Source organism: Styela clava, chromosome 5, assembly GCF_964204865.1.
Source record: "Styela clava chromosome 5, kaStyClav1.hap1.2, whole genome shotgun sequence".
Classification (NCBI taxonomy): domain Eukaryota; kingdom Metazoa; phylum Chordata; class Ascidiacea; order Stolidobranchia; family Styelidae; genus Styela; species Styela clava.
In genome coordinates this window covers 3566626-3584404 of record NC_135254.1, presented here as the reverse complement: position 1 = coordinate 3584404, position 17779 = coordinate 3566626, and the positions used below count along the sequence as shown (strand labels likewise).

Sequence of the window (17779 nt, the reverse complement as noted above, 5' to 3'; positions counted from 1 at the left end):
AAATCATGTTATTGTGACATCATATGTGACAATAGAGCACTCTATGATGTATTTAGGGCTGGGCTTTTCAAATCGAATTATTAGAATCTGACAAAATTTCATGTGAACAAGCAACCCTTATCTACCTTCGATACCAATGCAAGTTCATTACTCAATTCAGTTTCAAGTGATGATTACCCAACTTGTTATTTCAAGAATTTAAGACTATTCATACGGATGTATGTTGGGGAAAGTGGGCAAAGCAATATTTTGCCAGAGTGTCAAATGAATAAAACTATCTCACCCGTCTATCATACTTGAATCCTTTCGCCTTCAATGCTTTTCGCAGTTTCCTTATATGGTTTGGATCTGGATATCCATTGCTGAAATAAAAAAGAATTCATGAACTCTGTTTGAGCCTGTTCCTAGAAAAATAATGGAAATTTGGTAAGTTTTCTGTTGAACAATAACAGATCCTGCCCGGAGAGTATTGAAAACATAATTGGGTTCTAGGAATAAAAAAATTTCGGCGCTCCTGAAGCATGTGAACCAAGATGGTGGACACCAGAACGTGGTATGCGTACCAGGTTTGGGTGAGACCGTAATTTTATTGCAATTTACCTTATTTTAGTTCTATTACGAGTTCGGGGACTAGCCAAGTGACTCTGAAATTATAGCCTAACCCCAACCTGTTACACATACTATGTTCCTGTGTCCGCCATCTTGGTTTACATACTTTAGGAGTACTAAGATATCGTCTGAGAAATCAAAAAAAAGTCATGATGGGTACAAACTATGGTTCGACAAACATTTAACTTTACCATAAGCGGCCATTTTAGTTTCTGTTAAAAAATTTGAGAAAACTTAATAATGTATGTCAGAAATTTCGACTCTTGCTTCAAAATTAAAACGTCTAAAATTAAAAAAATAATTAAGAAAATATGACTCTAGTTTTGAACTCGATACCAAAAAAATGTCAAAATTAACTTCTCTCTCTGCTCCCGTCACAGGTCCTAACAATTTCAGATAAAATGAAAATCATGCTGACTCATAAAGTCATAGCAAATAATCTTCTGTACACGATGACAAGGCAGTTTTATTAACATAGTTGGTCAGAGTGAATTATAAGAAACCATTGATTTGATAAATCTGTCAAAACTGCTTGTCTGGAGCCTTGCTCAGGGTGAAGTATAACAATACTATTGGTACCAATACCATAATTTAGATATCTAATCTATTTAATATATACAAGTCGTGATCTTAATGGTTGAGTGGTTGTTTGGGATCTTTGGATCAGATCCTGGTAATTTAGAAACATTAAGTGCCTTTAAATGAAGTAAATCACCTTCATATAAAGATAGATGAGTTCAGTTTCTTGAGAGCAAAGTCAAGAAAAAAACGACTGGACAAAACAAAATAATTTTTAGAAAGCTATTTTATCCAATATGCCTTTTATGCTTTGCAAATCGTGAAAAATGAATTCCAATATTCTTATTGGTGAAATTTATTCCCTATAATTTTATTAAGCTGTTGAAATTAGACTCCCAAAAGAACTGTGATGTAGTGCAAAACGAAGGGATAACAAAATTTCAAAATCAGTTTTATTTCTTCCTATTTCCTAACATTTTATGAAGTAAATACCCGCCAAACATAAAACACACAAAGTACTTACTTCTCAGGTCCTCCAGTTTTATTAGTCTTATGAGGAAAGTCATCGTTCCAAACAATTTTTCCTCTTCTGTCACCAACTTCCTGAATCTTGAAAATCAATCCTGCATTGAATGCTTTTATGAGTAAGTTGAGACATTTCAATCCATCATTAGTATTTGGCAAAAATTCAGTGAACTCTTGAGCTTCATATGAAACCCCCTGAAGAAACAAACAAAACTAATCATCTCTCATACCTGGGGGTTTGTTAAACTTATATAAATATCAGAATATCTATGAAAGTTTAGCAGAATTTAAAAATTTTCTAACAAAATACTTGGTGTTTCTGATAGATTAATTCAACTTGACAACCCAACAACTTAATTAAACATTGAAATCAGAAATTATAAGGAAGTCTGCTAAATATTTAGCTTGTCGTGATTTTACTGCACCATTGAATCAAATTCTAAATTAAACATAGAATAGCTAAATTCTATGAACAACTTGAATTTAAACAACAAGCATGATCTATATATGGCTATTTTATGATTTTACTCCACAAATGGCTTCTATAATCAAACTTTTTCTCAATAACAAACCAGTTTAAATTAAATATAGATGGACAAAGCATGAACCAGAGTCAACCCATATAAGCATTATACAAAATCTGCATGATTCTGTATATTTCTATCGGAAGCAATAACTCATGTGAGTGAATGCAAACATTTAGCAATACTTCTTTCAAGCTTCTGGACTGTGCAACGGCCTAACGCAGTGGTTACCAAAGGGTGTACCGCGGTGCACTAGTGTTACGTAACAATAGAGATAGGCACTGCATGCTGCAATTTCCCAAGCTGCAGTTTATTTATCTGTTGAACAGAGTTTGTTTAGAGTTTCAAAATAAAATCAGGCAGAGAAAAGTTGACATTAGGCGTATATGTTTACAAACATAAAGTACACATTAATGATCACAATATTAAATTTTATTCAAATTTTTTCCATTATTGCGTCGTCAGCAGTTTTTTCCCTAATAATTCAGCGCTGCACAAACAAAAATATTTGAAACCGTTGGCCTAATGGTTGAAGTGTTGGACTGAACTAAGCTGACATCACATATTGAACATCTCGGTTCAAATCCATGCCAACCACCTCACCCAGGATGAAATAAATTGGATAGGAAATGCAGAACCAGAAAATTCGAAATAATAATATCTCCTTAAATATCATTAGGTATCAGTGCCTGATAGCTTAAATTTCATTAAATATAAGATATGACAGAATTAAAATATTTATCCTGGGGAGAGAAAAGCTGATAAGACGACTTAATCAAGTGGCGAACCACGGCCTCTCATCCAGTTACCAGTCTATAAAACGTAAGAAATTGTTTAGCCAGTTATTCGTTTTCGGAAGCATGGACTTGATGGTGGAGGAGGCTGTAACATACCAGTGATTACGTGAATCAGCCTACTAAATATTTGTGACTGCTTGTATAGGGCCTTGTTCAGAGCAAAAGGCATGAATAAGCATCGCATAAAAAAGTAACATGACAGTACTATGATAAGGGATGTCTTTGCCATTATATCAAAATCACTATATTTGGAGCATTTATGAAATCAAAAGGTATGACAGAAAATTTTCCATCCACGTTTTTGTTTACATGTTGTATTTAGTAAATTTTAACATACATAATATAATGATTTTGCTTCTCAATTGACAATAAGATATATATTTGTGACCCCTCAATGAATCGATTCAAGAAATTCACAATAACAATAATTGTACCAAAGAATTCGAGGCAAACTATCAGGTTATGGGCATCCATAAATATTACTTTCAACAAATTGTGATTCTTCATTTATTGCAATGGTATTTAACTCAGGAAAGAAATTTAAATCAATCGATGTTCAAATATGCTGATGTGCAATGTGGATTAATATTGAGAACAAAAACCTTCTTTATTAAGAATCTTGATTCCAGTAAATCTATGATTTATTTTCAAACCAAAAATTAAATTTGCTTCATAACTCACCTTCAGACTTCCAGCAGGAAATGAGTAGGTGATGACACGAGCCCTCTCTCCTTCATATCCTGGCAGTGATTCGCGCAACCAATCCCATGACCACATCCCATCAGATGGTTGTTGGTTGATGATTCTTAGATCAGAAGTAGTTTGACTTGAAGACTGAAATTCTGCACCTGGATTAATAAAATCAAAACTTGTAGCAAAAAAATGATGTTTGTTCTTATTACGGTATCTAAGCAAAAATGCTTGTGATTGAGGGTTCAAGGATATTTGAAAGGCCATATGTGAAAATTCGAATTATAAATTAAAAGAATGAAAATTATGATTACCTAGATTAGGCTTGCACGTAATTGACAAAAATCAATTCCGTAATTACGGCAAAATCAATTACGTAATGACCCCGTAATTGCGATATTTTTCCACGCATTTAAACCTATCATAACAACCAATTGAATCCACTTCTTTTCCGAATGGGACATTGAAGTTGGGTTTTCATATTCTTGGCAGTACTACACGCCGGCGTCAGATGTTAAAGACAAATATCAAGGAGTGAATTCAAATTAATTTTATTCTGATTTTTATCTTTTGTGTTAGCTTTGGTTTTCCTTTATCACCTTCGCAAATTAACCGTCCCATTTTTATGCGATCAATTTTATTTTATTATTACCGACACTGGTATACGGATATTTATGAAAACGATAGTTTTTTAAAACCACCTTAGTACTGAATAAAAATTACGGGTTTCTAATTTATTAACCAACGACGAGCGTATTCTCTCGTTTGATTATACTTGCGATTTCCTCGCGACGAAGACTTGTTTTTGCAGCGTCTTCTGCATTATCCGACATTACTGCCTTGTTAGCATTTTATAATAATAATTATTGATGTCGACTTATTGACGATTTTCCGATTACCATGCTTCATTTTACATTTAATCATTTCGCGGACTGAATGTTTATAACATTATTTGCGATAAATTTAGATCAAATATTATTTATTTGCGTATAATTTAAATACCGAACTTATATGATATGCCTTCTCCGAAAATACAAAGTTATATCGCAAAACAATGCATTTTGTGACAATTATTTTACACTCACGACATTTATTTGCTAACTCAAGTCGGCGATCCTATCGGCCAAGATTGACACAAATTTGGTCGAGTGCCGGTGGTATTCAAGTCGACGATAAATCAAAATAAGTTGCCGCATTTGGTAAGACAGTTAATCATATATGGCCGAAATATTGAGAGAAATTGTGAAAAACATCATGAGCAAGGCCAAGTCCGGACTGATATATAACGATAAAACCGTTAACAGAACATCAAGATTTTGTAATAGAAAATGGATCTCGCACAGAATAAACACACTGGCTCATATTTGATAGCAGTTAAATTTTTAGCGATCCGCGAGGAATCCGTTGTTTTGTTGTTTCTCTGCCGTCTCAATCGCTTTACCGATGCCGAGAAGACGAAGTTGCGTTGGTTCATTACGCAATCTCTCTTTTGTCGTTATATTGCTATTTGATGAGCGCGACATTAATTATCACGGCGAGGTATTGGCGCGAGTGATCAATCGCTCTTTTCGCTTATTCGGTTCCAATTCGTCGCGAAAGCTCTTCGTTAAATTTCACAAGATCGTCGTGTTGAAAGGTTATGGATATTTTCCTGTTTATACCCCAAGTCTGAAATAAAACAGCCAAAAACAGTATGATATTCCATGTTCATATATCAAGTGTTGATATTAACAATAAAGAATGGTTAAGCATTGCTAATCCACACTTGGTGGGGAATTCCCACTATTTAAACGCGTGACTATAAAATAGAAACGGAACATATATATCATAAGTAACGGAAAACTGGAACAAGTAAATATTAAATAAAAGTAAATGGATACAAATGTTTGATAGACCATGTTTGATAGATTGATCTCCTGCGTTCATTAATCATTTCACCCGAAGAACTTGAAACCGGGCGTGTTAGCGTCCATCGGTCTTAACACAATTCTTCCCCCTATCTACGGTTGTTATGTACATTGGCCATGCCCATGCTAGATAAGATGCGAGAGAAGTTGAAACCAGGTGTGTTGGCGTCAATCGGTCTCAACGCAATTTTATCCCTTATCTACGGTTGTGTTGCGGGAGAAGTTAAAACCAGGTGTGTTGGCGTCAAACGGCCCTACTCAGTTCTTCCCCCTTGACTACGTTAATAATTTACATTGGCCATGCCAGATAAGTTGATAATAGGTTAGTAAATGGCAACGCGTCATGCCCTCCTTCACCTATGTAACAAGAGAGAGAAAAACGGCTGCGAATACCGGAACTCTAATTCTTCTAGTTATTGAGCTTTCATTTTTCGCAATCGACGAAATTGACTGCTTTGAAGAAAGCTCGTTAAAATGCAATAATTACGACTTTACGTAATTCGTAACTTCCCTTCCGTAACTCCAAATAATTACGTAATTCCGTAAATCCGTAAATTACGTGCAAGCCTAACCTAGATGTAATTAAGCTATTGTGTGGTTAGATGAGTTTTTGGGCAATACCATGGTCTAGTGCAGGGTTTCCCAAACCAGGGGTCGCGACCCCAAATGAGGTCGGAGTGATGAGTAGGTAGGATCGCAAACAGGTCATGGGGTCGGCGGGGTCGGCGGGGTCGCTGAGGTATGGTAGAGAATGTACAAATTATCTAAGATTTGACAAACCATGTTAAAGTTAGCAGTTTGTACCGTGTGCTTACAGTAAAACAGGCCCATAGGCATCGCTCTATGCTTATGCTATAAAAAATGTAGGTGCTTATTGTGACATCACTGTTTGGCTTTAGCTTATTTTACTTAATACCACCACATGGCGTGGCCCCCTTCCGGCGCCTTTTTGCACTTGTGGCCTCCTGTTCGCCATGCAAAAAAACTAAACGTGTTGGATTGTATTATATTTTTACGATCTTTTGAGTAGGTGATGATATGAGTCCACCATCCTCCATATCCTGGCAGTGATTCTTGCAACAGACCCCATGACACCCTCTCTTCAGATGGTTGTTGGTTGATGATTCTTAGACCAGATGTAGTTTGACTTGAAGACTGAGATTCTGCACCTGGATAAATGAAACCAAAACTTTCAGCAAAAATAATGTTTGTTCCTATTTAAGCAATAATACTTGTGATTGGGAGGTTCAATGATATTTAAAAGGCACGAATTCGAATTAAAAATTAAAAGAATGAAAATTATGGTACCTAGATGTAATTAAGCTATTGTGTGGTTATTTGACTTTTGGGCAATACCATGGTCTAGTGCAGGGTTTCCCAAACCAGGGGTCGCGACCCCAAATTGGGTTGGAGTGATAAGTAGGTAGGGTCGCAAACAGGTCATGGGATCGGCGGGGTCGCTGAGGTATGGTAGAGGATGTACAAAACATCTATGATTTGACAAACCATGTTAAATTTAGCAGTTTGTATCATGACTTACAGTAAAACAGGCCCAAAGGCATCGCTCTATGCTCACGCTATGAAAAAATGTAGGTGCTTATTGTGACATCACTGTTTGGCTTTAGCTTATTTTACTTAATACCACCACATGGCGTGGCCCCCTTCCGGCGCCTTTTTGCACTTGTGGCCCCCTGTTCGCCATGCAAAAAAACTAAACGTGTTGGATTGTATTATATTTTTACGATCTTTTATGGAATGCAAAAGCAAACCACAGACAAGAAAGTAAATGCTTTTTAGTATACAATCAATAGGAAGTCTTTTAAATATATAGCCAGACAAATGTCACTTTTAACATTGAACTTGGCAAATTGAACTAGAAGTGAATGAGCTTTCTTACTAATTAGTGGGTAAGAATCTGATATGCTACTTCATAGCTGCTTTCAAGAGCGGGCTATTCCTCTGATAAAACCGCACTTGGGCAATGTCTTGTCAATTTAACTCGCTTGACATCCAAGAAACCGATATCAATCTCCTACGCCTGTGGATGATTTTTGTCATGGTGGTTTTGGAGTTTAGATGGCTGTGATGATTCATTCATTGCTAATTACGGTTCCATTACATTTGAATCCACGTACATTTGAACCCGTAAACATTTCCACCTGCATACTATTGCACCTACGGGTATTTGAACCCATACTAACCCTAACCCATGGATTTTAGCATCCGCATGTAGACTAAACCCGCGGATATACGGGTGCAAATGTATGGGTTCAAATGTAAGTGGGTTTAAATGTGCTGTCACCCTAATTACACACGAGCAATGCAAGCGTTGCATACATTTTCTCTCATCTCGATTTACTTTGGTCAAGCCAAATCCAACGTGACTGTCGCGCCATTTTCGTATTTTGGGCATTGGGAATTTACAAATGGGTTTTGCGTCTATAATATGATAGCGACGGTTATCTCGCAGTCTAGTGAAACTGCCCGTTTACAGGTTAGACGGCCTACCGGCAAACTATTTTGATTGGTAGATTCCAAGTTCCATTATGATCAAATAATTCACTCACAAGAAAGTGAATACACCCTGCGATCGCAAATACCGCATGAACGGAGAATTTTGTTTTAAAAGGAAAGTATGCAAACGAAGTCGTTTTGTGGTCAATATTTAGCCGTGTGTCGTGGCCCCCCTTGAGCCGATTCGTGGCCCCCTTGAGGGGCCATCGGCCCCCGGTAGAGAACCACTGCTCTAACGTTTCATGAAAAATATATATATTGAAATGGGGATGCACTGGACACTTGACAGTTGTCATTGGGGTCGTCTTGAAAAAAGCTTGGGAACCCCTGGTCTAGTGGTTAACGTCCTAGACTTAACTGTATGCTTTACAGATTACACATCTCAGGTTCAAACCCTGTGCCCCCCTCATGTCAAAGTGTGTAATAAATTGGGTAGGCAATGCCTTACAGGGAAAAATCTTTTTTTTTTAAATAAAGTTCCTGTATACATATCAATAGATACCAGTAGCTGCAAGTATATCGACGCATGAAATCCAAATTGGGCTAAGTCCATTTTTCTAGTTTTGAGAAAAACGCAAAAAACGTTTTTTTTTTGTTTCTTTTTTTTATTTCTCTAATACCTTACATCGAGGATGTCTAGTTTTTATGGTCCACCAAAGTTACAATGAAGGCCATATTTAGATGGTATAAAAAAATTTGTGCTCCGCCCCAATTTTTTTTGGCCGGTTTTTTTTCGGACTTAACCCTTTTTGGCTCTCAATTTTCTGGACCAGAAACAATTTTATTGGACTTAGGGCCCCTTTATTATGTTATTATAGAGGCTGGCATGGACTTAGCGCTTTGTATTCTATTTTTTGAGAGGAGCTATGTCCAAAAAACGAACCTAGCCCCAACTTACAATGCAGTTATCCAGAGCTAAGTCCACTATAGTAGACACAGCTCTGTTTAGTTCTCAAATGCCCTAAAAAAAGCAGGGTTATGTCCATAGCTGTCTTGAGATCTAGAGCACCTAGAGATAAGGCAAATAGACCAAAATGTAGAGCTAAGTCCAGGAAAATCAGCAATTGAAAAATGTCATTTTTTGGAAAAGTGGACTTAGCACTGTTTGGTTTTGAGGTGTCGATATGGCTTAGTTTGTTAATTATGGTATTTTGAAAATATTTATTGTTACAAATTTCTGAGGTTATGAGTGTATCTTTAGCGATAGAAACGGACCGGAAAATATGTAATCTTTTGAGAGTGAAATTTAAATCTGACAGTTGTTCGCGTTTTGCGATATAACTTTGTATTTCACAAAATGGTATGATAAAATTATTCGTAACTAATATTTGATCCAAATTAATCGCAAGTAATGTTATAACATTTAACGCCTGGCTTTTGGTTTACGTGCATCATTTTTTGGGAAAACTAGTGGGTCAAGAAAAATCAATTTAAAATGAACTAAGGCACGTCTGTAAACAACTAAAGATTGTTGCATCCAGATTATCGGAATATCACCAAAAAGGTCAGCGTTTCCCAACCTTTTTTGGTCGCGGACTATTTTCTCACCGGCGAAACCCTCTGCGGACTCAAGGTCCGTTTATTGCAACCGTATACTCTGTGTGAACAGGAAATAAAACCGAACACAACAGAATTTTAACGAATTTCAACAATGGCCTTTTTTGTCGCACAATATTCAATTCATGAAAACGACGAGAATTTAAGATGTATTCCTATTTTAACTTAATTGTGTTCATGATAATTCGCGGTTGCGTTGAATTACGACAAGATGGAAGCATTACTTCTATAAAATACAAAAAATTCAATGGCAATCTGTGAACATAATAATGTGAGAATATATTGTCCGATTATATATACTTAGTTTTGATACATATTTTTTGCGATCTTGCGAATTTGTTATAACCGTTAGAAAAATCCTACTATCTGCTATAAATTTTTAGAAAGTACAACTTGATTTAGTACTTGTTAAAAATATATTTAATAAGGTATATTAGTAAATCAAAAATACATATTAATCGCCATGGTTTATTATTAATTTTATTGTGATCATTTTAATCTGCGGTTGTGTTGACGAAATGAAAGCAATACTACTCAGAAAATATGATGACAATCCGTGAACACCAAAATGTGTGGTAAAGTGCCCGATTATATTTTGTTTTGATTCGTATTTTTGTGAATTTTTTCAAATCCGAGCTGTTCGTACAACACCTACGCCGGTACTGTATGTACCAATGTGGAGGCAGTAAAGCAAAAAATCCTAAGGGAAAATGCCCTGGTACAGTAGCATCCAAAATTTTGCGATTCGCAATGTCGAAAAAGCGTTCTTAATCGGTCGCGGACCATCAAAAACAAAACTTATGGTGTTCTTCGTTTTATTCTTAGTATTTTGTATTGCCGCTTTTCAATTTAGGAAATTTGGGCTGCCACCATTGACACCAACCAGAAAAAAAAAAATTTGTTTCTCGTTGTGAGAACTCGCCAGAAACACTACTTAGGTATTTATCGGAGCGTGTGCAGATTCGTGTTTTCGTCGGAAATACGCAAGTTGAGAAATGAAATCCGGTTCCATTACATTTAAACCCACGACAATTGCACCTGTATACTATTGCACCTATGGAATTTTTTTGCTTTACGGATATTTGAACCCATACTAACCCTAACCCATGGGTTTTAGCACCCGCATATAGATTGAACCCGCGGATATACACATGGGTTCAAATGTACGTGGGTTCAAATGCATGGTCGCCGTGAAATCCAATCGTCTGATTAAGCGCAAGTGACCTATCGCGTCACCTGCTACCAAATTTTTGAATAGTAAATTGCTATTCTAATAGTTGAATAAATGAATATATGCCTAGATATACTCAGTAACCAGTAATTATTGACTCGATTAATGTTATGTTACTAAACTTGCTTTTAATGTTTTGTGTAAATTCTAATGTAAATCGCAAAGTGGCTGAATTTCTGGCTAGTTGCGGACTCATTCAAACGCTCCGCGGACTCATTTGAGACCGCGGACTCGGGTTGGGAAACACTGCGCTAGCTAGATAGCAAAGCAGGAAAACGGTGCAAAAATGGTGCAATAACGAGTCTTCGCCGTGAGGTTATATTGCCAACTTCTTGTCCTGAATGAGCCGATCGAAATTACAGTGTTTGATGTTTACCAATTTACGGGTTCTTTGCGAGCAGACGCAAGTTTAATTAAACAAGAGAGATTTCCATGCTAGAAAAACGCTCGTCTATAATTGGTAAATTAGAAACCCGAAATACAAAAATTGACGCATGGCGCCGGAGAGGCGAAACCGAATCCTGTTATCGAATCCCGTTGGATTCGAATACTTCGGGATTCGAATCCTCCGGATCGGTATTCTATATTGCCCATCCCTAGGCTAGTATGGTATAATAAGATTTATATATTCAACCTATGGGAGAGGAAAGTGAATGAGACGGCCCAATCATATGACAAACCATGGCCGCTCGTCCGATTAACAGTCCATGTTGGGTATGGGATTAGTTTTCAGTCAGCTATTTGTTTTCAGATGCATGGACTTGATGGTGTACCCAAACAGCGGTTACGTGAACCACCCTACAAGGAGTCCAGCAATCTTATTGCACATAATTTCCTCGCAAGAAATTCGATTCTGCGAACCCATGCATAGTAATCAGAGATGTGAAGGTGAGCGTATTCCTAATGCTTAGCCACACCACCAAGCCAATTAGCAGTCTCTTATGCATAAGCCCGCAATTACCAATAACAATTTAGAAATCTAGAAAACCTTTCTTTCCAGTTTTGAGCTTTTCAATCTCAATTTTCATTTTCCTCTTTTCTTCCTGCATCCGCTTCATTTCCTTTTCGTGCTCTCTCCGCATCCCTCTTTTCTTGTTCATTTTTTAATTCCATTTGCTTCATTCTTTCTTCAAACTCTTCTTTGACTTTTACAACTTCCTTCTCTCGAGCGCTTCGTACTACAGAACCTAAAAGTATTGGTTTCATTTAGACAGAATAATAAAAACCACAGAGCAAAATTAATTGTTTCAACAAACCAAAATGTTCCTGAATGTTATAAAAAGCAAACATCTTGGGTATTATCACATTCACAATATGTCAAGTATGATTTAAGCTAGGCTTTGGGGAAAATATGAAACCTAGACTTTATTAAATGATAATTTCATAAAAAAGTCTTGCAATAAACTTTGTTTCTGACTGGGTTCAAAATTTTCTACTAAGGTGGAATATACCGTGTTCAATCAATTATCCGAATTTTTGATTAAAGAAATATTTCATTAAAAACTATAGAACCTTTCTACTTACTCAGTTTGGGATGAGGGCAAACAAGTTGACCATGAAAGTATTTATGTTTTCGAATTTGTTCGGTATTTGGACGATTCTGTGGTCGGAATCTGAGCATCCAACCAACCAAATCCTCTAGGTCCCCTTCTAGTTTGCTCAGGTCACATCCTTGATATCGTTTGATATTGAGATTCCATGAATCTGGGTCATTACCGAATGGGTGGGAACCATCGGTCGATATGAAATGGATTACGAGTGCAGAAGAGAATATGTCCGATTGTTTAGAACAAAGGTCAGAAAGGTATATTTCCGGGGCCCTCCAACCATCAGTGCCAACACGTAAAGTGCTCATTTTGGTTACAAAATGTCCTTTTCTTAACTGTTTTCCCAAACCAAAGTCAATTATTTTGAGAATTCTCCCATTGTCCGATACCAAGATATTATCTGGTTTAAGATCGCGATGTAGAACTTCGTTAATGTGGATATGATCGACAGCTTCAACAAATTGTTCTATTTGTTTATGTTTGACTTCGTCAGTCTTAGGCTTTGGATCGTCTTTGACAAAGTCTGTCAAGGTTTTAGATTTAAAGTATTCCATTGCGATGAATAAATGTTCTATTGGACCAAAGAAATAGGTCCCAGATTGGAGGACAGTTATCACATTTGGGTGGGAACGAAGCTTTCGGATGATTTCCACTTCTTTCCTATTTTCATCGCTGAGTTTGATAGATTTTATGGCGATTTGATCGAATCCTCGAGATCCTTCATGAGTCTGCAAGCCTCTGTAAACTTCACCATACTTTGCTAGTTTTTCATTATAAAGCAGGAACAGGTTATGGTTGACGCGAATTGAATCTGTAAAACATAAAATAATATGTCTTTGATAGATAATTTGAATTGTGTGTGAAACACATCTAGTACAAATCTAGTATTTTTTTACATTAAAGCCACTGGGGGCTAAATACTAAATACACACATTTCCCGTAGCGCGAATGCCACATTATTTTCGCCTATGAACAATCGCCACATGAAACATCATATCATGGTGCAATTGCACACTCTATTGCTGTGTTAAAAGCCTGCCACAAAGGGACATGTATGACTGAGGTGTTTTCAATAAATTATCAAACAATGCATTGTTTTTATTCACTTATCATCAATATGAAGGATGATGTTGTGTCTGTGTTATGGCCAAAATGTTATAATCAATTTGCAACTTCGTTGCCGAGTGGTGCATTGTTCGAATGATAATCTGACATGCGAGTACAAAAATTTAATCTCAGTGTAATGCATTTTACATACAGCTGTCTATAGAAATATATTCTTACGAACGTGCACATCAACTTTAGTTTTGGCACAAGGTTTATTGTTTTCCACTGTTGCTTTTCTAACACTGTAAACATTGTTTATAAAATGTAACTCTTTACGTCAAACTACATGGTCCACCAGTCTAGGTGGGCAAAATTTTTGGCCCCTGATCCAAAAACCGTGACCCCCCCCCCCCCCTGATATAAACACTTACATGCAAAGTTTGTGTCCAGATCAGCCCAAAAGTTTCCTGGGAAAATTAGAATCCACCCAAATCGCGTAAACTTACCTTCAAAATGGAATGGTATTTCTCCTTTTGTTTCATTTTCTACTGCATCATTAGACTTTGCTGCCTTTTGCTTGGTTGTTGAGGTTTTTTCATATGTATTGCTGCTTCGATCAAGCGTAAAACCAGAACTTCCAGCAATACTGGTTTCTATATTGTCCCCTGTTGAGATAAAGCACAATAGTCAAAATGGTATTTATTTATTATTTACTGTAAAAATGTAAAACGTTTAGTTGAAACATGCTATTATTGTACAAAAACAATGAAATATTCTCCCTGAGTATTAGACAAATTAAATACTACAGTTCTTTCTTAATTTTTATTGTTGTTTTTTATTACCCATTTTTAGTTTTTCAATTAAGCTCTATTGTTACAATAGGTGTGGCTTACAATGGCTGTTGCTATTTCAGGCATGGCTGGAACTTAGAAGTAACTTTGTACGAGCCAAAAAATATGACGAATAAAATTAACAAAATTTCACTCCATTTGCATAAAATATCAACTGAAGGATATATAAAATGGTTATTGAATTGCAGAAAAATTTATTTGTACTTGTATTTATTCACCCCAAATTAGGTAAAATGTGATCTATGTAATATTGACCAAAACAAATATTTTGAAATATGCTTTTATTTGTAGGCTATAGACCAGTGTTTCCCAACCCGAGTCCGCGGAGCTGTTGAATGAGTCCGCAACGAGCCAGAAATTCACTGCGGGCCGCAGGCGTTTTTGCGAAAGTTAACTATCAGCCAAGTTACGATTCAGTTTGAAATTCACATAAAACATAAAAAGCAAGGTTGTTCACATAACATTAATCAAGTCAATTATTACTAGTTACTGAGTAGGGCTGGGCATATATTCGAATATTCAACTATTAGAATAGCAATTCACTAATCGGAAATTTGGAGATTTGTTGAATTCACAAAAATACGAAACAAAACAAAATATAATCGGGCACTTCACATTGCATTTTTGTGTCCACGAATTGTCATGATATTTTCTGATTAGTATTGCTTTTATTTTGTCAACACAACCGCAGATTAAAATGATCACCATTAAATTAATAATAACGCAAGGCAGTGAATATGTATTTTTGATTTACTAATATACTCTCCAAAATATTTTTAATAAGTGCTTAATCTAGTTGTACTTTCTGGAAATTTATAGCAGATAGGTTTTTTCTAACGACGATAACAAATTTGCCAGATCTCTAAAAATATGTATCAAAACTAAATATAATCGTGCAATATGTTACCAGATTGCTGTGGCATTTTAAAGAAGTAATGCTATCATTTTGTCATAAGTCGACGCAACCGCGAGATACCATTAATACAATTAAAATAGAAGACATTTCAAGACATAGACATTTTAAATTCTCGACGTTGTCATGGATTGAATATAGTGCGACAGAAAAGGCCATTATACAATAAAAAAGTCTGACTCTGGTCGGACGAAACGTTACAGAAATACATTTGTGTTAGTGTGCAGCTGGACTCTTTAATTGAATAGAATACAATAAAAAGTCGGCTCTTTTAACAGACGCGTAATTGCATCGAATTTCCAATTTTGAAATTCGTTCAAATTCTGTTGTGTTTGGTTTTATTGCCTATTCACACCGAGTACGGTTGCAATAAACGCACGTTGAGTCCGCAAAGGTTTTCAACTTTTCGCCGATGAGAAATTAATCCGCGACCAAAAAAGGTTGAGAAACGCTGCTACAGACATAAATTAGATCAAATAATTAACCTTTAGGATAACAGTGAACAAAACGGCAGACCCTTTTCTCACCTTCATTAATGGTTTGCTTGAAAACAAATGTTGGAGCTACCACAGTTCCATGTTTTTCTGAATGTTTCATTAGACTTTGGAAAATATTTTTACCAAATTCTTGTACCGTCCCGGGCATGGAGGGCCTCGATACTTGTAATTCATTTCGAACTGAAAGACGTTTGTTTGCATCTGAAAATTCTGTTGATTCATCTGAGGAACCAGCAGAATCGATTTCTTGTATTTTACCAGATTCAGCCATTTTGTCAATTACATGAATAAGGTATAACAAATATAGATTATCAGTCTGCAGTATACAAAAAATGCAAAATCATCAGAATCAAATAGTAGAGGTTCCCAACCCCTTAATGGGGGGCAACAGAGCGGATTGGAGGGGCCCATAAGGAGGGCACTGGAATGATAAACAGAGGAGGCCATGAGTGCTAAAATCCTCCATAAAGAAGGCACAAGCCATAAAGGCTAGGAACCACTGACTTGTAGCAATATAACTGGAGCAGAAATGCAGTCAATTTTATTTTAATAGTGTGGAAATTTTTATCCATGTTGCAGGAGCAACAATATAGCACAGTGGTCCCCAAGCTTTTTTTTATATATATATGCTGAATTCAAATTAGTACGTCCCTCAAAGAAAGGTTATTAAGTTTTGATGCATTTCTGCAAAATATTTATCTTGAATCAATTTAAATACTATCAATTATTAAATTACTCTGTTATCCACAAAATTCTTCGAGTGCACAATCACTACTATTTTTTGGGTATCGTATTTCCGGCTATTAGGCCGATTTACAAGACCTAATTTTTAATACTGACTTACTGGAGTTGGATTAGTTTTCGACAAGAAAATACTGGGAGTCAAAATCAACCTGGGCGGTACCGGAAATGTGGTGATGAAAATGCATAATTTGTACTTTCATGTTACTCAGTTCATAGTCTGTCTTTTGTAAACCAACAATTGAATTGATATTAGAGAGTGAAAATGAGGGCTGTTACAGTTGCGCAATATACACGCAGAACCCCAAAAAAAATGAAGAACATACCGTACTTGAAATGAAACTTTGAATCTGCCATTTCTACAAAAATTTCCTGCCGCAACCACATTTTTTCTTGTCAAATAATATTGTCAAACACACAAGTGGTGAAATTACAAACTTATTGCAATTCCCAACCAAGGAAGAATTCCCCCCAAGAGAGGAATTCTGTTTTTTTTTATATACCGTAAGCACTTCGCATTGAGTAGCACAAATATTAAATCATTTGGTTTGTAGTAAATCACTCGAACTGTACAAAAATGGGAATGCAGCTTGTGCATTATATCAGAAAGCGGTTAATTAGAAATTTAATAAATATTATAGTATTCATAGAGAGGGAGGTAAGGTTCCAAAATAGGTCAAGGGGGAAGTAAATAAGGTTGAGAATCACAGACTTAGAGTCAAATTAAATTGCGTACTGACAACAGATAAGATGTCATAATGGTAGCAGTGTTCTGGAGTCGGAGAAATTAGTTTGGGATTGGTCAACGCAAATACTTAAAAATTAGTTTCCTTTGTTTCTTTTTTTTAATTTTTCCGCTTTAAAAAATTTATTTTTCCACCACTGATTAAGATAGATTTCATAGAAAAAAGTCGCACATAAAATGATTTTGTTCGGCGACCTCCTGAAAAGTGCTGTCGCGACCCCAGGTTGGGAACCACAGATATAGCAGATCTTGGATCCTCAACATTTAGAGAGTAACAACACAACCCAGGTGTTATATAAATCCCGCTCTACTGCTCATAGAATGTATGATAATATTAAGATATAGGCTACCCACTACCAATATAACTTGGTTTGAAAATTACTTTCAACATGAATCTGCATTCTGCACATGTCAATACTAGCTATACTTGCATTAAATGTTACTTTGCAAAATTTGTAAATCAATAAAAAACTGCCAAATAATGCATCAGCCTTCGCATAGCTACAAGTTTGTTACGATTGTACTCAAAAATAATGCAACTTGCCATTTATTACCATTTTTAAAA

At 36.1% G+C, this 17779-nt stretch overlaps 4 protein-coding genes across 3 annotated transcripts in view; 2 read left to right on the top strand and 2 right to left on the bottom strand.

The window, feature by feature from the left end:
* Nucleotides 1–17779, bottom strand: part of LOC144422696 (uncharacterized) — a 486406-nt gene that overhangs the window by 1926 nt on the left and 466701 nt on the right. Inside the window, exons 6-8 of the mRNA XM_078112422.1 lie at nucleotides 3656–3822; nucleotides 1652–1848; nucleotides 284–362 (exon numbers count right to left, since the gene is read on the bottom strand). Of these exons, the coding sequence (XP_077968548.1) occupies nucleotides 284–362; nucleotides 1652–1848; nucleotides 3656–3822 (443 nt within the window). The remainder of the gene's footprint in view (nucleotides 1–283; nucleotides 363–1651; nucleotides 1849–3655; nucleotides 3823–17779) is intronic.
* The window catches only part of LOC120332866 (FGFR1 oncogene partner 2 homolog), a 424145-nt gene that overhangs the window by 220536 nt on the left and 185830 nt on the right, over nucleotides 1–17779 (top strand).
* The window catches only part of LOC120329781 (FGFR1 oncogene partner 2 homolog), a 443159-nt gene that overhangs the window by 302997 nt on the left and 122383 nt on the right, over nucleotides 1–17779 (top strand). The window lies entirely within an intron of this gene.
* LOC144422704 (calcium-dependent protein kinase 2-like) lies at nucleotides 3982–16327 on the bottom strand. The gene is made up of 5 exons (XM_078112431.1): nucleotides 15759–16327; nucleotides 13974–14132; nucleotides 12398–13231; nucleotides 11862–12060; nucleotides 3982–6740 (listed from the first exon to the last, which is right to left on the bottom strand). Exons 1-4 carry the CDS (start codon nucleotides 15997–15999, stop codon nucleotides 11891–11893), a joined length of 1404 nt encoding a protein of 467 aa, XP_077968557.1. The 5' UTR covers nucleotides 16000–16327; the 3' UTR covers nucleotides 3982–6740; nucleotides 11862–11890.